The 24,686-nt window shown below is 46.2% G+C and overlaps 1 protein-coding gene across 1 annotated transcript in view; it reads left to right on the top strand.

The window, feature by feature from the left end:
• Positions 1-11,569: 11,569 nt before the first annotated feature.
• The window catches only part of dpysl2b (dihydropyrimidinase like 2b), a 37,077-nt gene continuing 23,960 nt past the window's right edge, over positions 11,570-24,686 (top strand). Inside the window, exon 1 of the mRNA XM_076283850.1 lies at positions 11,570-11,900. Coding sequence (XP_076139965.1) covers positions 11,859-11,900 — 42 coding nt within the window. The 5' untranslated portion in view covers positions 11,570-11,858. The remainder of the gene's footprint in view (positions 11,901-24,686) is intronic.

Here is a 24,686-nt window from a genome sequence, read left to right as displayed (position 1 = left end):
ATTTTAAAAAGTGGGTGGGTGTTTTGTAAGAATTTAAGAAATGTTTGTATATTTTAACTTTTAAATGCATCAATCAAGTGCACTTTCTAAATAAATTCAGAGGTCAGACTTGCTTATTTTTATGGAAATATTTGTGCTGTAGCCTAAGCTATTTTGCACTTCAGAATTATAACCATGCACACACAGGTGGAATAGTTATGGTGATATTGCAATAAGTTCAAAACCACAAAAACATATGCTACATTTCACAGTTCAGAAATGTTCAAAAATGTGTGTATATTTCAGCACTCCATGAAATTATGCAGAAGTGGTCACCTGTGTTATTCAGCTAGTTTATTTAGGATAATATATTGGTCATTGTAATGGCCATAGCCTATAGCCTGCTATTCCTTTTTCAGGATGTAACCATATCTGCATAATGTGAATGTTTGCATATGGCTTATGTCAGGCTTTATATCAATATTTGTGTCTCATTATTTGATTTTCTTCATATTTTTGCATTAATGTCACTAGGAAGCATGTCAATATAAATATAGTAATTTATCTGTAATGGGATTGGCTGGAACCTGACAATTAAGAACCATATAGTGGGATAATCTACGGCTGAGCAATTTACAAAAATGTATGTAAGCCTACTGACAAATAGTTTACATTTGAAACATTATAATTTCGCCCCAATGAGGCTATGTAGAAATGTGTTGCAATTTCAAAACCGGATTACTCAGGAACCACTTATTGCACAGAGGCATGCTATATCCACGTATTCGTTACGGTTTGCTGTTTATTGTGATATTGGGTTTGCCACGTGTTGTGTGAAGGGTTAGTGAAATATTAAACCGAGAGTAATGGGTGTGCACTGTGTGCAAAATGCAAATATGATTAGCCTAAATTGCACGTCGGTTCAATGTTAATTTTCTCGCGAACCATTTATCACAGCAACTTGGCGCTAATATCATTGGAAAGCTTAGATTCCGCACGTTCACCTGATGTGTGATATCATAGGCCTATGTATAGGTTTAGTTAAGTTGAACCTCATCTGCCAGGTATTTTACCTACCAGGTTGACACTTCAGCGTGAAAAATAGCCTACTCAATAATACTCAAAGCATACCTGAAGCCGGGGAAATGCGGGGGGAATGCGCCTGGGACGGCTTCTGAAGTAGCATCGCAAATGAGAAAATTTAGAAAATTCTACAGACGGGATGCACTTGAACCCTTTCACCGTCTCTGAAAGCATAACCATGTCTCAACAGGTAGATCTATAGATAGGCTAAACTAATTTTTCAGGCATCTGACCGACCGGGTTGACACTTCAGCGTGAGAAATCGGGGGTGTGGCGTGTGAGTGTGAAACTAATCAAATGCGTGTGTCTCACGGCCAATGCGTGAGAGTTGGCACCTATGTGTGTGTGTCACTCACTCTCTCTCGTGCACCTGTGTGTTTTGTGTTTGCTATGAATGGGAGTGTGTGTATGCCAGAGTGTGTTTTCATTCCTGGACTCCCACTAATGTGACCTTTGACACACAGTTCATCAATCATTGTCCCTGAAGGCCCCTAGCAGGTGCCAACCTATTGTGTGTGTGTGTGTGTGTGTGTGTGTGTGTGTGTGTGTGTGTGTGTGTGTGTGTCCTGTTTTCCCTTTGTCATATCTGAACACTTCCCTCGTCCCCTGTATACACGTGGAAAACACGGACATAAAGTATATTCCGAGCTTCGCTAGTGTGGAAAGCCATCAAACAGCCACGTGAACGAACACACAGCAGCTTGATGCTGTTATCTCATGATGTGGTTCCCACACACTGAACCACTCTTTCTCCATCTCACCTCCTACCCCACCATTCCCTCCACCCTTCTCCACACTCTCTGCACGGTGGAGGCCCTGCCTGTAGTCCTGCTGTCCTGCTGCTCTGCTGCTGAACTTCCAGGCGCCCTCTAGTGGCTAAGACTTGTCATTTAAGGTGTGCCCACAGACAGGAAGGTTCAGCCGATGGGGATGTGTACAGCCAGCCTCTAACCTGCAGAACTGCATGAAAACATCATCGGAGTCTGTGTGTCAGCTACTGTATAGTCATATGTCTGTTTATTTTGTAAATGCCTATTAATATTATTGATATTATTAATATTAATATTGTTGTCATTGGTTACATCATCCCTATGTATTCTACAGTCATCATTATATCATCCATCCCCCCATTTTAAGATCTGTGATCGGCACGCTGTCCTGCCCCTGGCCAACCTGTCAGTCTCTGTGATCATCATGCTGCATGGATGAGTCTCTCTCTCTCTCTCTCTCTCTCTCTCTCTCTCTCTCTCTCTCTCTCTCTCTCTCTCTCTCTCACCCACTCACCCACTCACTCACTCACTCACTCACTCACACACACACACACACACACACACAGAAAATCAAGACAGCAACAAGTATACATCAATAACAAGGAGTAACAGCACAAAATAAAATAAAAAATAATAATGATGCTTCCTGTTAGAATGTCAACTGGAGCACAATATACAATAAACATTTGGTGAGTTGCAGCAGGACACAGAAGATCTGGGGATGGAGAGCAATAGGAAAAGGAAGGTATTAGAGCATAATAGCCTAGAAATCTAGACGCGCCCCTGGCGGCAGCAAATTACATTTGCTGCCAGGGCTAGTCTAGCAACTCTCCGTTGGCTTGTGAGCTCCAGAAATCGAAACTCAATCAGGCCAATGAAATCGTGTATAGAGTCCTTAGGTGGGCTTAACATAATGATTGATGGCAGAGTTGCAACGGTTTGGCTTGAATTCCCTGCTACTTGAAAACAAATAAGATGGATGTTGCTGTTGGCGAACAGTGTGACATGATTTAAGTTTTTATTAAGTTGGCAAATGTTTGAACTAGCCAACTAGCTCCACTGGTGGGAAACGCATGGGACTCATATCGCTGCCGCTGTCCTATTGCGTGCAGAGGGAATTTGAAAGACAACTGATTATCCCGCCCCTCGGACTGAGCACTGCGAACGGTGAGTGCCCAGACCCTACATTTTGATGTGGGTCTGGCTCGTCAGGCTAAGAGCATAATGAAACTAGATGTACCGCATAGCGGTACAAAATATGACCGCCGCTCAGTCCTGTACATCCATTCCGCGAAAATAAATCATATTAATGAATTTGTCTCCATCTTCTACTCCATCCCCCACTCTTGAAACTTTTGTGTATGCTTGTTTGGAATGTGTGTTTGCACACAAAGTAGCCTACTGGCGCTGCAAAGGTGAATAGATTTGTTTCTGGGCCAAAAAATGTGTAGCATTGTTATAAAACCTTTAAAATCTCTAAACAATCACAAGTAGGGCAGTTCATCACAGTCCATCCATTGCAACTGGACTGATGAAAGGTACACCTGTAGGCTACATTGTATTTGGGAAAAGCAGAAGGTAGCAGCATAATGTATTTATTTATTTATTATTAAACAAAACAATCCCTGTCAGTTCCATGCAGTTTTCAACAGCTATCAAGAAGAGAGGTCATGTCATGGATTTTTGTGAATGTTTCTTCTTCTACATATGCATAAGTTTAGTCATCTAGTTCAAATGATATTCAGCTTTATTGTCAATGCACAAATTAAATACCAGTAGTCTAAAACAAAATGCCGTTTTACCCAGTGGTGCAAATAACTGACATGTCCAAAAGGGCCTTAATGAAATGCGTTGCGAGACTGTTCATACACATTTTAACGGGCAAAGTTGAAGAGCTACTGTCCGTTATTGTTTGTGCAAATAATATGCTGATTCATGTTCCCTTGCATTTTGCAACTATGAGGTCCATGGTTAAGCTCAATCTTTTGACGCAATCTTTTAATTTTCACCCAGCCTAGTCCATGGTAGGCGCCAGATAGAAATATTGTTTAATTTTGCGATTGAGATATCCACGCACTGGCACCCCCCCTGCGACGTGTTCGCCCCTCGGTTTCAGAGCTATTCTAAATGCAAAAATGCATAGAGGAGTTATGACAAAACCGTGACTGTTAACAAACTATAAGCTATATAAGGTAGGCCCTATGCTAGGCCTATTACACAACACTTGTCACTAGGCTATGCTGGCGACACAAATAAAATCTCCTTTGGAACCAATGGCTTACACCTTACAGTATCAAGCTGCCACCTCTTGGCGAAAAGTTAATAGTTTTGCATATCAGTAATACATTTCACGTAGCTGTGTGAATCACGGAAAGGGCGAATGAAGTGGACACTTCTAAATGGAACCCAACCCACTGTACAGTAGCTCAAGGTCTGTGGCTAAAGCAGCCATAATGAAAGCGTTATCATTGTTTGGATACTTCACACACACATGTTTTTAATCTCATAGACTACAACTACCAAGCTGGAATCAAAGCACATCGACTCCCCTCTCACACCCTAAACACGCACTTCGAACAAACAAAAAGCGCCTCAGTCTCACGGAATAGCCATAGGCAAAACTGTATCTGACCGACAGAAATGTCCCAGCACGGTGTTTAGGATGCATCATAGACAGGTTATCTTTCAGGTAGCCTATATATTTTCCATTAAAAAACCATCACGTAGCGAACGTGTTGTGGCTAACTCACTTAGCTCCTGTTAGTAGCCTAAGTTATGGTCATAAGCAAATTAGATGACAGTCTAAAGATACAATTAGTGCTGTTATCAATTTGCTTGGTAGCCTATAAACGCATTTATGGTTTTCTACAAATACATCAATAATCAAATTGGCCTCCATCACTCAACCATGCTAACGGTAACATTATTTTACCTACGTTCTGCTATTGATAGGATTAACGTAGCCTACCTGCAGTAAAAAACAAGCATGTCCGATAAACATTCTCAGATTTATTTTGGCTTCAAGAGGAAATGGGAATTACATGTCATGCAGAAATCATCCTACCCTTAGACGTTCTCCGCGGCAAACTACTGTACAGTCTTGTTCTTGTAGGAAGCGTAGTGTCTTTCCAAACCACTTTAGATTAACTTCCAACAAAATTACGTCTCACTGCAACGATGCGCCATCTAGTGGACAAACGACTACGTGACGCCAATACTGGAAATGCAGCCAAATTATTATTATGATGAATATTTGGTTTTCCTTTAATCCTACTGAATTTGTAATTATGTATCGGCCGTTCTAATTGTCGATACTGATGGTATACGTGCCTGTGTGTGTGTGTGCGTGTGTATATGTGTGCACCACCATCTACAGGCCAATGAGTGTACAGTCACTAAATGTACACATAACTTAATTTTTTAGACCCCCCCATGGATGAAATTCTACGAAACTTGGCATACCCCCAGAGAATGTCAGGTTAATCATACACATAAAATTTGGTGCAGTTCTGAACGTCTTTACTGAAGAGAGGGGCGATTAAAGCAGAATGATATTGCATTTTCATTTTTTACTGGGGGGGTGCAAATCACAAATGAGTGATTATGGGCTAGGTTGATGTGGGCCCTTGAGACCAACATACCATAAAAATGTCTTCATCCTCGGTGCCACGGTTCAGGTAGTTATTTAGGAAAAACTGCATTTTTTGGGTTTCGGGGGGCCCAGCGCGGAGGGGGAGTGGCCCCCGGGGACCAAACGAAATGTTTCCGTAAAAGTCTAGTGGGGCTACATACCCACCAAATTTCATGTGCCCCGGTGTTTCGGTGCCCCGGGTATCGTTGACCAAAATTTCAGGAAGTAGATGACGGGAAAAAAAAAAAAAAACTTTGACAATCCTGGCATCCTTCGCTAGCGGCGGTCATAATAAGGAACAAAGTTAAGGGCAAGGAAAGAGCATGAAAACCTCCGTTCCCAGCATCATGGAGCCGGATGAGAGTAGAGAGTATGGTGAAATTATTAAGGAGAGTTCGTGACCATATGGAGTAGGTCTGGGTGGTGTCTGGGTAGTATTCTGGAAACGAGGTCTCTGTATGGAGGAAGGGATCTGGGTGGTGTTGGGGTGTCTTGAGTAGTGTTGGAGATTTGGAGTAGTGATGTCTCTGTATGGGGGAGGCGATCTGGGTGGTGTTGGGGTGTCTTGAGTAGTGTTGGAGATTTGGAGTAATGGTGTATCTGTATGGGGGAGGGGATCTGGGTGGTGTTGGAGATTTGGAGTAATGATGTCTCTGTAGTTGGTGTGTCTGTGGAGGTGGCGTAATGGGATGTCGGTGTGGGACTGGGAATCGGGGTACTGGTTTCTGTGTGGAGTTAAGGTCGAGCTTCAGACAAATCCCGGGTCAAGTTGCCAATACCTCATTGGAGTTTATATGCTAACCAAGCTTCTCTTTGAGGAGAGCTGGATGTTATAGCTCCTCTGAGTGAGTGTGTGTGTGTGTGTGTGTGTGTGTGTGTGAGTTGTTTGGCCTTGTGTGTTTCCAAAGATTGATTACACTTGCTTTTAGCCAGCATTCTTCCGCGCAATTAGCCGTGTCATGACGTTAGCGTCACCAGGACTACTAATCCAGAGCGTCCTCTGGAAAACATTTCCCTTTCAGAGTGAGAGGAAGAGATTGTGTATGTGTGTGTGTGTGTGTGTGTGTGTGTGTGTGTGTGTGTGTCAGAGAGTGGGAGGAAGAGGTGGCCATTGGGGAGCAAACAAACTAATCAGACAGGCGGAGTTTACACTGCACTCTAAACACACACACACATGCATCCTCTATCTCTGTCTCTGTCATAAAGCCGGCCACCACCCTGTAACCCATGGTAACGTCTTGGAGGGAGGAGTCATGACATCCGCTTTGTTGAGATTGGCTGTTGGCTGGTGTGTTTGTGTGTGTGTGTGCGTGTGTGTGTGTGTGTGTGTGTGTGTGTGTGTGTGTGTGTGTGTGTGTGTGTGTGTGTGTGTGTGTGTGTGTGAGAGACACTGTGTGATTAAGTGTGTGTGTGTGTGTGCTTGTGAGAGTGAAAGTGAGTGTGTTTGTGTGTGGTAAGGAGAAGTGGTGACCGTGAGTTTACACAAGAACTGTCCCAAACCAAGAAAATAACACCAACATTAAATCCACACACATGGTAGGTGTCTACAGCACAGCCTGTTACCCCTCAGACAGAAGCTCAGGAGAGTTGGGAAATCAGATGGCTTGGACTGGAGCTGAGCTTGAGAAGCTTGTGTTGCTGAGCCCAGCTGCATATGTTGCCAGCTGCATACTGTTATTTACAGTAACAATAGGGGTTAGAGCAGGGACACTGCTGGAAAAGCTGGACTCAGTAAGCTCAGACTAGTTATCTGATGATAAATGCATCTTTGTGAAGAGACGATAATAGGTCATCATAGATGAAGACATAGTGTTTTTTTAGTGGAGGCTGTATGTGTGTGTTAGTGTGTGTGTGGATGGGGGGTGGGGTTCTTTTGTGTCTGAAACTTCACTCTGCACTCTGACCCCGCCCCCGTCCCCTTACACACACACACACACACACACACCCACCCTCTTCCTGTCAGCCCCCCGTCCAATGCGCTCGTCTCCGGGGGAGAGGATGCCAGACTAGTCGCTCGTCTCTGCGTTGTTATGGAAACTGGCCCCTGGCTCTGCCAATTATGGCGCAGCTTTTGGAGAGGAGAACAAAACGCCCTTGTGTTTAGGATCCGGGCGCTGCTCTGTGCTGTGACTGCTGTCGTGTCAGGACTGGGGCGCAGTGCACAGACAGCGACCTAAACGTGTGCTGACCTGGTCAGTGTGTGTACAGTGTGTGCACAGTGCAACATTCCACAGAAATATAAAGCAATGAGACCACATGCACAAAAAATGATTTGCATTTGATAGGCTGAGTGTTGAGGGAAACTGACGTCAGTGTCATCGTAGAGTAGCCTACTAGTTTAGCATTGGTACCTCTGTCACAGCACATTATTGAAACAACAGTATGTTGTTATAACGTAACACACCACCGGTAAGCTTCTCATCTGCACTACCACGGCACCGCACCTTCGTAACGCCCGATTCGAGGCGTGCTGCGCCCGTGACTCCGTTGGGATGACAGCAGTCTGGTGCTGAAGGGACAGCGCCCTTCGCCAGCCGTCGACCGTGACGCAGCAAACCACCAAAGGTGTGGGAGTCTGGTTCAAGAGCTGTCCAATCTTCCAATCACTGCATTAATAAAGACAAGCAATGTTTAAGACCCACGCAACTGTCATTTACATACTATGATGAACTTTTGTGTTTGTTAGTTTGATTTTTTGGCGAACGTTGTGCTTATTCATCCTACGTAGACGTCATTCTCGGGGCGTATATTCCCGATCAGATGAATCGGTAAATGATCCGAGAGAGGAACGAGAGACTCCTGAGGTGTCTGTGTCATTTTCAGCTACTTTCTAACTGCTGCACTTCCGGAGAAATCCTCCGGTCGCTCCCGCCCTGCCTCTCCAGCGTGCTTGTGTGGGAGTCTCTTCTACGGTAGCCTGCACCTCCTAACGTCTCCGCTGATCATGCACGCTAGATTTAACACAAGTATAGCCTAGATCCATCCTCAGTAGGCTATTGCCATAAATATTAAACGATCTACTCTACTGTAAGAAAGTGTCGTTTACGACGCTCTATGTATTTGGTCATGTTTCGATCAGCTTGCATGTGTTGTAGCCAATAATTGTATGCAACAGATAGTTTGACTTCTTGATTGAACGGCTTTGTGATGATGCTGTCTGTAACTCGTAACATGTGTAAGACCTGAATCCGTATACTGTTGATAAATAATTGATGTATAAATAAACCTATGTGTGGGATTGGTGGTACCTATAGCCTATTACCGCTGCCTGCATCAGCCGTTAAAGTGCAAATGTTTTATGTGCGTTTCAGTCCAGAGGAGCAGAGACGCATATTGATGTTCAAGGCTTGAGAGAAGGACCACCTGCATTCACCGGAAAGGCGGTGGTGGCTCTGACTTGCATCTTTTCGCGACCAGCCGTTTCTCAGCCAGAAGAACACATAGATTAGCCACTTTTGTCTCCCCAACAATGGCCGCTACCGAGGATGTACCAGCTTTCTTCAAGAACATGGGCTCGGGCAGCCCCAAGCCACGACAGAAATTCTGTGGCATGTTCTGCCCCGTGGAGGGCTCGGGCGACAGCAAAACCCTGGATTTCGATGCGCTGTCTGCGAGCGGTAGATCAGTCACACCAGGCGGCCGGGTGATTGAGAAGCAGGGAGACATCTCGCGACCCAAAGTTGAGATCCGTCACACCACCGGCAAGGAAGCGCTGCAGAACATCCACGACAAGGCAAGTGCAGGATGAATTAGCCACATTGTCACACTGTCATTCTGACAGACGCTTTTCATTTGCGTTTAATTATGGTCTTTGTGTTCATTCACCTGTAGCACAGAAAAAAAGTGTAATATCTATCTATCTATCTATCTATCTATCTATCTATCTATATATGTGTCTAGTTCCCTATACACGCCCATGTGTGGCTACTGGAATATTATGGGATGCATTGAGTGTATCTGTGTTCATCAGGCGGCCAGTCCCACCCATGCCTGATAGGAGCATGTTAGTGCTCTGTGACAGTTCATCCATCCTCCTCCACCCAGGCTGAAGGGAACCATTAGTATGGTGGTGCAGTGAAGGGGTGGGGGGGGGGGGGAAAGTGGCTTCTCCACCTTCCTAATAGACCTTTAATTGACCCAGGGCACCCTCCTCTGCTGGGGAGAAATATGCATAAATGCACACAGACACATATAATCCCACAACCCCACTCTCTCTCTCTCTCTCTCTCTCTCTCTCTCTCTCTCTCTCGACTGTCCAAGGCATACATCCTGCTTGGTGGATAACTGCTGTTGCATTATGGATGGGATATATTTTGTCTGTTGCCTTTTACAGCTTCAGCAATAAGAGCTTTTGAATGTGGATTTATGCTAAGATTAGGATATTGTTGTCTAATATTAATCTGTACATTTTATTATGTTGCTAAAACAATTTTTGTAATGTATACACTGTTGAATGCTCACATTTTGCAGTCTTGGACTTATTGGGAATTATTTTTTTATTATTATTTTTTGTTAGCTCATGAAATAAGAAGTAGCATTGTTTTGATATTCAAAGAAAGGTTCCATTGGCATTTTTGTTGATGTCCTTTGCCTGCTGGGGTTATGACAAAGTCCCCTACATACCACAAGATAATGTGATGTCACCCTCTTTGACAGCAAAAATTCTTGAATTTCCCCTAGGGATCAATAAAGTATCTATCTATCTAGCAGCTTTGTATTCTGTAAGGGATAATGTATAGAATACTGGTCATTATTGGAAAATAAGTCCCCACAGGGCGAACAGGACCCCAACTCGCCAGCATGCTATAGAAGCAGCAGTAGGTTAATATAGGGGTAATATAGGGGTGACTCTAATTAGTAGAGCCTAGTTTGTAGGGCATTCCTCTGACACCATGATGGAATGTCAGTCATTCACACATTTGCAAAAGAGGTTAAGCTGATTGTCAAGCTCACGGTGTATCTTCTACTTGTGTTTCTAGATTAAGTTCATTTGCTTGTCAAAAATCTTTGACTGGTTTAAATGGCATTCTATGCATCATTAGCACTGGAGAGAATGTTACATTGGAGGGGAAAGAGTTAGGAAGTGAGTTAGAGAAAAAAGTATTTAAATGTTCTCTGCCGAACACATTGCATGTGAGAAACATTAATCACAAGTGGCATTCAGAGTATTTTGGATCAGTGATTGTTTGAGTTCTGTGTTGTCAATACACTGTTGGGATGGCATGATGCTATTGCAATCACACACACACACACACACACACACACACACACACACACACACCCCACACCAGCCTAAGTGGACAACACCCTAAGGTTATTCCATGGCTCTTTCCTGTCCAAATGGAGGTGGTGCCACACATTTCCTCTGGGCTTAGAAAGCTCTATGCATTTACACACACCAACACACACATACACACATTATGTACACACACACAAACAAACACACACACACACACGCACACACACAGTGGGTAAAATAGAATGAAGAGAACCAGGGAGTAATCTTGCTCTCTGTGGTAGTGATTGAAATACACTGCAATATTTCCCTTACTCACTGATAGACCCAGATGGATCAATAACAGGACATGGTTTGGTGCAGTATGAGCACAGGAAAGGACTACTGATGGATGAACACAATGTCATGGTGCTTGACCAGTGGACGGTGTAATCATGGCTTGATTATGCATCCTCTAATATTGTGTCTAATTTCCTTTCCCATTGTCCTTTTTAACCAATCTATGAATATGCCTGTCCATTGTGACTAAACAAGTGTAAACTCAAACTCATCTAATACATTGATACTTTTGCACTCGTGTGACTAGACTGAGTTTTTTCTCATTAAAACATTTTCCTTGAAATGGGTTCCAAATGCCACACACTCGTGGGGAAGATTTCCAAAGTGTGTTTAGAGTTCATCGGTGAGTAGGCTTTGCCTCTGGACATTCTGTCAGGTTTGTAGTTCGCCGTTTTTGTATGCTTGGAACAGGGCAACTGGAAACGCTCCCCGTTTTCCGTCCTGAGCCGGAGAGAGAAGAGGACACGGGGAGGGGCGGTCCGGAGTAGGGCGGGTCCCTGCGCATGCACGCTGCCTCCGCTCTGGAAATCTTTCTCTTCAGTCTCTGAGATTGTCTGGGCGGACTTGGTGCATTGGTGGAGAGAGATAGGAGAGACAGGCGAGAGGAGACTGGTGACGTGCGGCTGCTGCTACTTCCCGAACTGTTTTGAGTTTTAGCTTAATCTTCCACACGCCAATTTGGTTTGTTCCTTAGCCGCGCTAGTCTTTTAGCTTGTCACAATCCTCCTCCGGCCTTAGACCTTTACAAGCCTGCGCATCTCTTTTCGCTGATAGCGGTCCGTGAAAGCAGCAGCAGTTGCACACACACACAGCGGCGAAGATGTCTGGCTATCAGGGCAAGAAGAACATTCCCCGCATAACCGTGAGTTTACAGGATTATGTTCCGTCTTCTGTTTTTGGAAACAAATGGAAAACGCTCTTTGAGTTCAAGGCAAGAGTGTAGTGGAGATGTATTGTACTGTAATGACAAGTTGCTCTTATTATGGAGAGAGACCTGTTTGCACCAGCTTGAGGACGTGTTTTGCATTGACCCGTAGCTGTAACTGGCTCGTGGGCTGTAGTTTTATGTATTCCAAAATGCACGCAGGGCAGAGAGGAATACATTTGAACTAAGATATGAAGTCACCTGGAATCCTGTCGCTATACGCTACTGCAACGGTGCTTTATTCTGTATCCTTGTTTTGAGCTCCAGTTTACACATGTGAATGATAGGCCTACATTGTCTTCGGAACCTTAATTAGCAGGTTAGAAATCTTATAGGCTACCTTAAAATATATTGTCAGTGTCCTCGGAAATTACGCCGGTGAAGCATGTGGACGTTGTCCGCTCGGGCTAATGTAAGAGGCGCAACAGCGACGTTCTTTTGTTACAGGGGCTGGTTGGTTATCGACGCTCGCCAACTGGTGGAGCAAATGCAATGGATTTCCAGCATCCGCCCATCCGTTGCAATGCCGTCTTCGGGCTTTTCTTTACGATGCCCACTTGGGTTAGAATGGTTCGCGGTTTTATTTTTTAGAGCTGTTTAACCGGTCCCCAGCCCTGGCTAATGTGTGTGTGTCTGTGTGTGTGTGTGTGTGTGTGTGTTTTAGGCACAACAGTTCCTGAAAAATAGTCAAGGGGACAGTGTGTGATCATGGCGAATAGAGAGCCGTACAGGATAATGGAAAAAGGCGATCTGGAGGGGCAACAGCGGGCCGGTTTCCTTCCTCAGTTCTCTGTCCTGACTCTGATTAGGGACGTTTGTAGGATAAAGAACCGCTTCATAGCAGTGGAATTCCGTTGCCTTTTGTCGAGACAATTTGATTTCTTGCAATTTAGTTTCGCAACGAAGCCGGCTTTTCTCTCGAGTGTCCTCGGGTAGACCGCTTCCCACCCCGCCGCTGTTGAGCTGTACCGCATGCAGCTGCACATCTCACATCGTGTTTAGCTTACTGCAAGGAGAATTGGGAAAACTCATCACACGCCTCGGCAAGCCTCGCCCAAATAAACATGTTGTCGGCTTAATTGTAGATAAGTGAATTCGTGTCCTCGTTCGTAAACACAATGAGATCCTTGGCTTGCGGTATGCGTTTTTGTGTCTTACAAAGAGAGCGCTTTGAGGTGGGATTTGGCAGAGCGCAAGAGTCGGGGGAGATCTGGAGCCTTCAGTCAGTAGTCGCCCCCCTCACACACACACACACGCACGCACGCACGCGCGCACACACACCGACCCCGCCCCACTCTCTTTGAATGTCCAGCAACTGGATACATATGTTCACACAAACACAGTCATACACACACACACATTTACGTACACATATTCTATCTCTGTCTGTCACACTCACCAACTCACTTCACACACACACACACACACACACACACACACAGATGTACACATACTATATGAACATGCTGGCACACACACATACAGGTACAGGCTTACACACACACAATGGCGTGGCCTTACTGAGCATGCCTAAGCTCCTCTACATCTCATTTGCTCCAGTTTCTGAAGTTTCTCCATGCATTTAATTGACAGACATGTCTGTAAGGGAGAGAGAGAGAGAGAGAGAGAGAGAGAGAGAGAGAGAGAGAGAAAGAGAGAGAGAGAGAGAGAGAACAGGCTAGGGACAGAGAGGCAGAGAGAGAGAGATTAAGCCAGAGAAAATAAGAAAAAGAGAGAGAGATGAAGGCAGAGAGAGCGAGAGAGGGGGGTGAAGAGTCAGAGAGAAAGAAAGGCATGTAGATGCACATAAGTGATGCTGAGCGGAGATTAAAAGAGAGAGAGAGGGATGAAGAGGTAGAGAGAGAGAGGGATGAAGAGGTAGAGAGAGAGGGATGTAGAGGCAGAGAGAGAGAAAGGGATGAAGAGGTAGAGAGAGAGGGATTAAGAGGTAGAGAGAGAGAGGGATGTAGAGGTAGAGAGAGAGGGATGAAGAGGTAGATGTAGAGGCAGAGAGAGATAAAGGGATGAAGAGGTAGAGAGAGAGAGGGATGTAGAGGTAGAGAGAGGGATGAAGAGGTAGAGAGAGAGGGATGTAGAGGCAGAGAGAGAGAAAGGGATGAAGAGGTAGAGAGAGAGGGATGAAGAGGTAGATGTAGAGGCAGAGAGAGAGAAAGGGATGAAGAGGTAGAGAGAGAGAAAGGGATGAAGAGGTAGAGAGAGAGGGATGAAGAGGTAGAGAGAGAGAGGGATGTAGAGGCAGAGAGAGAGAAAGGGATGAAGATGTAGAGAGAGAGAGGGATGAAGAGGTAGAAAGAGAGAGGGTTGAAGAGGTAGAGAGAGATGTAGAGGCAGAGAGAGAGAGGGATGAAGAGGTAGAGAGAGAGGGATGAAGGCAGAGAGAGAGGGATGAAGAGGGAGAGAGAGAGAGAGGGATGAAGAGGTAGAGAGAGAGAGAGATCTAGAGGTAGAGAGAGAGAGGGATGAAGAGGTAGAGAGAGAGGGATGGCAAAGTAGAGAAAGAGAGAGAGAGGCAGGGATGTAGAGGCAGAGAGAGAGGGATGAAGAGGTAGAGAGAGGGGGATGTAGAGACAGAGATGGAGAGAGTGAGAGAGGGATGTAGAGGCACATGAGTGATGCTGAGTGGAGCTGCAGGCTCAGAGCCACACCCTGTGTTGCCATGTGCTGCTGAAGATGCTGCCCAACCAGCCGCCAGCTAGTGGAGGTGACCTCATCCATCCATTTATATCATTTATACATCCATCCATCCATCCATTCATTCATTCATTTATCTATTGATTCATTCATTCATGTGAAACTGTACTTCGTTCATTCATTCTTTTTTTTTTTGTATTGCCCACATGGCCACTTATTTCCCCCTCACGCGCCGCAGGGCCTAATGCTAATATTTATATTCCCTGGCTATGTGTACATACGGATAACTTCAGGGTATGATAATACAGAGGCACACACACACACACACACACACACACACACACACACACACACAGTGAGGTTGTGTGTGGTGGTGTGTGTGAGTGAGTGAGTGAGTGAGGGTCTGCCCCTGATCCTGTGTAGATTACCTGTAGCATGTTGGTCCCGGTCTCCCCCAGAGCCTCTGAAACAGGGCAGCGTTTCTCACCAGGCCTCTGAGAGTCCCTCAGACCAGCTCCAGCACCAGCGAGAATCATCCACACGCACGCACCTCCTCAGGCACGCACGCACCTCCTCAGGCACGCATGCACCTCCTCAGGCACGCATGCACCTCAGGCACGTGGCAACTCAGGCACGCATGCACCTCCTCAGGCACGCATGCACCTCCTCAGGCACGCATGCACCTCCTCAGGCACGCACGCACCTCCTCAGGCATGCATGCACCTCCTCAGGCACGCATGCACCTCCTCAGGCATGCACACACGCCCGCATGGCCTACACATAAACATACACACACACAAACACTCCTGTACACCCACACACACACACACACACTTGCAAACACTCGCACACACATATAAACCCTCCTGCACACACACAAACACAAACATGCAAACACTCGCACACACACTTAAACACTCGCGCGCACACACACACAAACACACACATACAAACGCTCGCACGCACACATAAACACTCCTGAACACACACACACACACACACACACGTACACACACTCCAGACACAACCTGAGGCGTGTGCCAGAGCAGATGCGGTGGTTGATGCCAGTGATTGTTTGTGCTGGCGGTTGGCTGATTGCTAGGCTAGTTTTGGCTAATGAACCGGCTCTGCTGTGGCTCTGTAGCTACAGCTGATTAGATGATGTTACATCTACTGTTACATCTACACTATTCCGCTTTTTGTGGGGAAACATTTTTAAAACAAATTCGATCTCTTTCCAGACGTACGTTTGCAATTCCGGAGCCTTGTGTACACTGGACCCTGAAGCAGCGATCGCATGACCATTCGCATAAATCACTTGCCCATTCACACGCTTGTCAGCATGGTCAAATTTGCACTACAGATGCTAGCAAAGGCAGCAAGGCCAGTAAAGTCATATTAAAACACACCATATTAAAATGCAAAGCCAGAGTTTTGAAATGAAAAGTGGACCGATAGTGCAAAAGTAACAAAAGTGTTCCGATTCAAACAAAAATAGAATAGGGTGGGTATAGCCTAAAAGCTTGAGACACCTTTAACACCTCACCCCCCCCCCCCTCCCACCCCCCCCACACACACACACCTACACACACCCACACCCATCCACACACCCACACACCCACACACACACACACACACAGGATGAAGCAGGTTCTGGCCCCAGTCTAGCATTGTTCAGGTGCTAATGTGGCCCGTGTCTAGTGCGGATCTGACCCATGTACGGTCCCGATTTGGAATGGATTCACAAGGTTGGTGACAGAGGCAGATTTGCCCCATAGTTGCCCCAGACCATCCAGCCACTTGCCCCCTGATAGAGAGATTCTGCAGGCAGGCTGCAAATGAGCTGAATGTCTCATGCCCAGTGAGGGTCAAGGCTGTGGGCAGTTAATGATGTTAGGAAGTGCACAACCCCATTCTACTCTTTCCTGTGTCATGGTTCCAAATCCGATTGAGGCTTTTATCTGGAGTGAGATGCAGGGAGATGTGGCCTAGCTTGGGCCCAGCGTTGGCCCAGATATGAGCTGGAAGTAAGTCCTTAACCAATCAGGTGACCCGTGGCTCAGAGCCAGGCGCTGAATGGGTGTGGCTCACATCCAGCTGGTTGGAGCTCAGCTGCAGGGGCAGACGTGTGTGTGTATTTGTGTGTGTGTGTGTGTGTGCGAGTGACATCACCACCACCAGCTCTCATTAAAAATGTAGGTGATTTGAAGGGTGTTTGTGTGTGTTGTGTGTGTGCGTGTGTATGCGCGCGCTTGTGTGTGTGTGTGTGTGTGTATGTGTGTGCGTGCGTGCATGCGTGTGTGTGTGTGTGTGTGTGTTTCCCAGATGCCCTGTAAGAGGGAGTGGCCATCTTAACAGGGACACGCCTTTCAAAATGCTGAGTCAGACCTCTGCTCCACTGCAGCATACTGATGACAGTCTGGGACATAGTGTACACACACACACACACACACACGTGCACATGTACACACACACACACACACACACACACACACACACACACGTGCACATGTACACACACACACACACACACGTGCACATGTACACACACACACACACACACACGTGCACATGTACCGCACACACACACACACACACACACACACACATGCACACACACACACACACACACACACACGTGCACATGTACACACACACAGACACACACGCACGCACATGCACACGCATACACACACACACACACACACACACACACACACACTCACACTGTACACAAAGTCTCACACACCCACACATAGTATTGGCTCACACTCATAGTCACCATAGCAACTAGGCCAGCTAAACCATCACACACACACACACAGACACACTCTTCCCCAGTTACCCCAGAATGCACCTCTGCCCACGGCCTCTCTCATTCACGCTGGACACAAAGGCCGGCCGGCCCCTTGGCGTCGCCTGCCAAGCGCAGGATTTCTGTCCACTTTGTTCTTCAGGGTTCTCCCATTCATACCCCCCCCCCCCTGGCTCGAGGGAGGAGAACCAGAACTAGAACTTCCGAGCCAGAGGACTGATCTGAGCACAGTGAGGCGTCGTAAATCCCAAATCTAAAACCTTAAGCCAGTTATCCTTCAGCTGAACACGGGCAGTGCAGCTCAGCTCTGCTCTGTTGTACAGTGCAGTGAGTGCATTAGCATCAGCTCTGCTCTGTTGTACAGTGCAGTGAGTGCATTAGCATCAGCTCTGCTCTGTTGTGCAGTGCAGTGAGTGCATTAGCATCAGCATCAGCTCTGCTCTGTTGTGCAGTGCAGTGAGTGCATTAGCATCATTAGCATCTGTATCAGGCTCCAACTCATCTCATGCATGCTGTTGGTGCTTTTTGTAAGAGGATCAAGAAGCTGCCAGAGATGTCTTATCTAGCTCTGTTGTGGGCCCAACAGAGTGCTCAGTGTGTGTGTGTGTTTGTTTGTGTGGGTGTGCAGGCATGGGTGTGTGTGTGCGTGCGTGTGTGCTTGTGTGCGTGCTTGCGTGTGTTAGTGCGTTCGTGTGTGTGTGTGTATTTGTGTGTGTGTGTGTTTGTGTGTGTGTGTGTGTGTGTGTATGTATGGGCATGCTTGTGTGGGATATGCTAGTGGCTGCCATGCCAGAGGTCCTTGTCTCCCTGACAACTATGACAATGTAGGACCCTGGAGAACATCACGGCCGTTTCCTCAGTGAGCATCTGCTTTCAAATACTCCACCAGCTCAGCTGTCCCATACCTTATATGGCTTAAACATCATCCTTAGATCTTCTCCTCATGTCATGGGTCAGACATTTATGATATACCCACCTTATTCAAATATGGCTTAGTGTTTTACCGTATTTTCACTGTATATTCACCTATATGACTTGGATTGGAGATTCTCTCTATATTCCCCTTATATGGCTTAGAGATTTATCTCACTTTCAACATATGACTTTGACGCCGACTGACTTTGTATTCACTGTAAATGGCTCAGCAGTTTACCTGACATGAGTTCACCTGACATGATGACACCTGGGAGCGCATGGCTTTGAGACTGACGTTGTATTCACCCTAAATGCCTCAGCAGTTTACCTGCCAGACGCCTGGCCAGTGCTGAGCCATCAGAGGTCAGTGTAGTGTAGAGTAGAGGGCAGTGTGGTGTAGTGACGAGTAGAGGTTTCATCACAGCGGGAGCTGGAATCTGCATCCTCAGCATAGTGACTGCTGTGGATCTGCTCAGTGTCTCTCTCTCTCTCTCCCTCTTTCTTCCTCTCTCTCTCTCTCTCTCTGTCACTTTATCTCTCTCTCCCTTTCTCTCTCCGCCTCTGTCACTTTCTCTCTCTCTCCCTCTCTCTCCCTTTCTCTCTCCCCCTCTGTCACTTTCTCTCTCTCTCCATCTCTCTCTCTCTCTCTGTCTTACTCCATCTTGCTCTCTCACTCTCTCCATCTCTCTTTGTCTGTTTCTTTCTCTCTCTCTCTCTGTCTTACTCCCTCTTGCTCTCTCACTCTCTCCATCTCTCTTTGTCTGTTTCTTTCTCTCTCTCTCTCTGTCTTACTCCCTCTTGCTCTCTCACTCTCTCCATCTCTCTTTGTCTGTTTCTTTCTCTCTCTCTCTCTGTCTTACTCCCTCTTGCTCTCTCACTCTCTCCATCTCTCTTTGTCTGTTTCTTTCTCTCTCTCTCTCTGTCTTACTCCCTCTTGCTCTCTCACTCTCTCTCTCTGTCTTACTCCATCTTGCTCTCTCACTCTCTCCATCTCTCTTTGTCTGTTTGTTTCTTTCTCTCTCTCTGTCTTACTCCATCTTGCTCTCTCACTCTCTCCATCTCTCTTTGTCTGTTTGTTTCTTTCTCTCTCTCTCTCTTTCTCTCCCTTTCTCTCCTCTGTGCGCTGCGTTTGAAGCTGCATTTGAGAGATTGTGTGTGCTGATTTCCTCCTCCTCCGAGTGATTTTATTTTTCCTTTCCCCAGTAGCCTTTGCTGTAGCTGCTTCTCGTTCATCAGCATCTCTCGTCTTGCCGCGCGCGCCACTGTCCATTCCTCCTCTCCACGTGGTTCTCATCTTCCCCTCCCGGCTCCGTCCTCGGTTTCCACTTCACTGGATACTTTCCCAGGCACCTCAGACAGTGAGAAATGCAAGCTGTTCACCAAAAATAAAATGGTGACATTGTGCTTTCCGAAGGCATATCAAAACCCCCTCGCACTGTCTCCAGCTAAATTAACACAGAGCATTGTATGTTTTGCACCGCCAGGAGTGAGTAAGGATCATAGTCTAGCAATGCATTACCTCATTGGTGATAAATGCCTCGCAATATACCACACACACACACACACACACACACACACACACACACACACACACACACACACACACACACCACACACACTTCTCATCTATTTCAGCTCTCAGCAGCACCGCTCAAATCACAGCCCTTAACAATGAGGTTCTCATCCTGTTTGCGTGTGGCCAGGCTGTGTTTCCATCCTGCGGGACTCTCCTCAGTGTGTGTGTGTGTGTGTGTGTGTGTGTGTGAGTGCCTCCTCGGTGCCCTGGCTTTGGGCCAGAACAAGCACCAGAGCAGAGCAGTGCAGGGGCAGGAGTTCACCTCACCACTTAGAGGCACTTTGCCTGGTGTGTGTGTGTGTGTGTGTGTGTGTGTGTGTGTGTGTGTGTGTGTGTGTGTGTGTGTGTGTGTGTGTGTGTGTGTGTGTGTGTGTGTGTGTGTGTGTGCGTGCATGCATGCTTGCTTGCGTGTATGTCTTTCACAGTGATTCATTTTCAGCATGTAATTGTAATGATTGTTTAATTGCATATCCTGCAAGTCCTGCAAGGGCTCCCTGCTTCTGTTCATTTGGCGTGATGAATCAGGTGTGTAGGCTGGCAGCACAGTGAGTACAACTCAAATCTGTCGCCATGGACACAGCACACAATAAGAGTTTAGGTCTGTCGTCATAGAAACAGGAGGGATAGCAAACACTAAGAGGTGCGTATGTAATCTTAGACACAGGCAGCCTAGAGACAGCTGAAGCTGAAGCTCAGGTCTGTAGTTGGAGACATAAGTGCTGTGATTGAATGGGGATATCTCAGGACTGCAGTGATACTCTCCAGAGGCCAAGGAACTGACTAAGTAGCGCTGCGATGCAGGAGGGATGGGATGGGCTGGATGGAAGGTATGTCCACTCTGCAGCACTGATGGAAATGAGCTGTCCAGATGAGCATGTCCGTGCGCTCAGTATCAGGAAGAGTTTGCAAAGTGAAATGTCTCCATTTTAGGGACTCTAAACCCCTGCTGCTGCAGCAGTATGGCTGCCGGGCAGAAGAGCAGCAAAGGTAACGCATTTTGAAACATTGTTGGATGTAACCTGAGATCTTATTTCACAGTCACAGACACAGGACTGATATCTCATGTCTGTAGTCACAGACACAGGAGGAACAGAGAGAGACACTAACGTATCACACTCACAGGGGGGATAGTGAGAGAGTGACATATCTGGTCATTCACACTCACAGGGGTAATAGTGAGAGTGACATATCTGGTCAATAGTCTCACTCACAGGGGGGATAGTGAGAGAGTGACATATCTGGTCAATAGTCTCACTCACAGGGGGGATAGTGAGAGTGACATATCTGGTCAATAGTCACACTCACAGGGGGGATAGGGAGAGAGTGATATATCTGGCAAATAGTCTCACTCACAGGGGGGGATAGTGAGAGTGACATACAGTATCTGGTCACAGGGGGGATAGTGAAAGAGTGACATATCTTGTCACAGGGGGGATAGTAACTGCAGATTGAGAAGGGCTGCTGAGTGAGCTGTGTCATCGGCTATTGTGCAACAGCGTGACGGCAGTGCAGTTGGTGTTGGAGCGATGGTCAGAATGAGGGTGGAGTGGGGCTGGGCTGGGCTGGGCAGGGCTGTCTACTTAGGCCCAGTTGTCATCTCGGGGGAGGGACGCACTCGGAATAGTTCCCACTTCGGCAGTTGTTCCACTTCAGTGCATTCCTGATGCCAGCGCAGATCTGCTCCGTGGTGTGACGTCGTGCAAATGAAATGCAGTTACCGTCCCATTAGACCATGTGCAGGGGACTGTTACTGTCTCGTTCTGTCAGGCTGCAGTTGAGTATGGAGACGTCCTGTGGCAGCGTCTGAGTGTGAAGAAGTATGTGATGGCATTTAAGTATGGATGTGTATGTCTGGGCAAGTATGCCTATAGGAACTGTAGATGAAATCTAGCTCATATGTGATGCCATTTAAGTATGGATGTGTATGTCTGGGCAAGTATGCCTATAGGAACTGTAGATGAAATCTAGCTCATATGTGATGGCATTTAAGTATGGATGTGTATGTCTGGGCAAGTATGCCTATAGGAACTGTAGATGAAAACTAGCTCATATGTGATGGCATTTAAGTATGGATGTGTATGTCTGGGCAAGTATGCCTATAGGAACTGTAGATAAAATCTAGCTCATATGTGATGGCATTTAAGTATGGATGTGTATGTCTGGGCAAGTATGCCTATAGGAACTGTAGATGAAATCTAGCTCATATGTGATGGCATTTAAGTATGGATGTGTATGTCTGGGCAAGTATGCCTATAGGAACTGTAGATGAAAACTAGCTCATATGTGATGGCATTTAAGTATGGATGTGTATGTCTGGGCAAGTATGCCTATAGGAACTGTAGATGAAATCTAGCTCATATGTGATGCCATTTAAGTATGGATGTGTATGTCTGGGCAAGTATGCCTATAGGAACTGTAGATGAAAACTAGCTCATATGTGATGGCATTTAAGTATGGATGTGTATGTCTGGGCAAGTATGCCTATAGGAACTGTAGATAAAATCTAGCTCATATGTGATGGCATTTAAGTATGGATGTGTATGTCTGGGCAAGTATGCCTATAGGAACTGTAGATGAAAACTAGCTCATATGTGATGGCATTTAAGTATGGATGTGTATGTCTGGGCAAGTATGCCTATAGGAACTGTAGATAAAATCTAGCTCATATGTGATGGCATTTAAGTATGGATGTGTATGTCTGGGCAAGTATGCCTATAGGAACTGTAGATGAAATCTAGCTCATATGTGATGCCATTTAAGTATGGATGTGTATGTCTGGGCAAGTATGCCTATAGGAACTGTAGATGAAAACTATCTCATATGTGATGGCATTTAAGTATGGATGTGTATGTCTGGGCAAGTATGCCTATAGGAACTGTAGATGAAATCTAGCTCATATGTGATGGCATTTAAGTATGGATGTGTATGTCTGGGCAAGTATGCCTATAGGAACTGTAGATGAAATCTATCTCATATGTGATGCCATTTAAGTATGGATGTGTATGTCTGGGCAAGTATGCCTATAGGAACTGTAGATGAAAACTAGCTCATATGTGATGGCATGTATGGATGTGTATGTCTGGGCAAGTATGCCTATAGGAACTGTAGATAAAATCTAGCTCATATGTGATGGCATTTAAGTATGGATGTGTATGTCTGGGCAAGTATGCCTATAGGAACTGTAGATGAAAACTAGCTCATATGGCTAACTTTGGTACATTTGCATGGCTTATTTATACATTAACACATTTATTCTTGTACATTGTCCTTTTTAGATAAATAAACAATAACAACAAACAGCAACTTAGATGTGGCAGCATCTGTTTACATTCCAAATACAGTATATGACCATAGTGTTGACCGTATGTATGGATAATTACCATATGGATAAGTATGGGCTGTGTGAGTATGAATGTATTATGACAGTGTGTTAGTGAAGACACATTTGATAGCATGTATGTTAGTAAGAGTATGGATGTGGTAGTGCCTGAGTATGGATACGTATGTGGTAGTGCCTGAGTATGGATATGTGTGTGGTAATGCCTGAGTATGGATGTGGTAGTGTCTGAGTATGGATATGTATGTGGTAGTGCCTGAGTATGGATGTGGTAGTGCCTGAGTATGGATATGTATGTGGTAGTGCCTGAGTATGGATGTGGTAGTGTCTGAGTATGGATATGTATGTGGTAGTGCCTGAGTATGGATGTGGTAGTGCCTGAGTATGGATATGTATGTGGTAGTGCCTGAGTATGGATGTGGTAGTGCCTGAGTATGGATATGTATGTGGTAGTGCCTGAGTATGGATGTGGTAGTGCCTGAGTATGGATATGTATGTGGTAGTGCCTGAGTATGGATGTGGTAGTGCCTGAGTATGGATATGGATGTGGTAGTGCCTGAGTATGGATGTGGTAGTGCCTGAGTATGGATGTGGTAGTGTCTGAGTATGGATATGGATGTGGTAGTGCCTGAGTATGGATGTGGTAGTGCCTGAGTATGGATATGGATGTGGTAGTGCTTGAGTATGGATGTGGTAGTGCCTGAGTATGGATGTGGTAGTGTCTGAGTATGGATATGGATGTGGTAGTGCCTGAGTATGGATGTGGTAGTGCCTGAGTATGTATGTGGTAGTGCCTGAGTATGGATACATAGAGTAGCACTAATGTTTGTCCTGTCCTTTCCCTTCTCTTCCCTTGTGCCTGTCCTGGTTGTAGAAATATGGATGTGTGTGTGTGTGTGTGTGTGTGTGTGTGTGTGTGTGTGTGGACTCGGACTCCTACACAAATACGTGTGAATAATTAGAGAGAGGAGTGTGTAAGGAGTGCAGGAGTGTGTAAGGAATTAGAGAAAGGAGAGAGGAGTGTGTGAGTGCAGACCCTCTGTCCCTGCGCTGGTCCTAGTGGTTTTGGGCATTGCAATGTCCAGGAGCCGTGCAGTTGAGTGTGGTCCCAGCGCAGGGCATTGCAGTGTCCAGGAGCCGTGCAGTTGAGTGTGGTCCCAGTGGTTTTGGGCATTGCAGTGTCCAGGAGCCGTGCAGTTGAGTGCAGCCCAGTGCAGAGCCCAGGGTGCCCGTACGCCGCCGCGGGACAACAGAGCGTCCGGCGCACACAGAGGCGCCTTTGTTTTGGCGTGGCAGCCTGAGGGCCTTGTGACCATAATTGTTCCGCCACTCCCTCTGCAGAGATGGGGAAGGGCCGGTGTGTGTGTGTGTGTGTGTGTGTGTGTGTGTGTGTGTGAACGTGTGTGAAAGTGAGTGTGTGTGTGAGAG

Source organism: Alosa pseudoharengus, unplaced genomic scaffold, assembly GCF_046254945.1.
Source record: "Alosa pseudoharengus isolate Yale_2024_CS ecotype anadromous, Long Island Sound unplaced genomic scaffold, YU_APseudo_1.1 YU_APseudo_1.1_scf_14, whole genome shotgun sequence".
In the NCBI taxonomy this organism is placed as follows: Eukaryota; Metazoa; Chordata; class Actinopteri; order Clupeiformes; family Clupeidae; genus Alosa; species Alosa pseudoharengus.
This window is presented reverse-complemented; position numbering and strand designations above follow the sequence as displayed.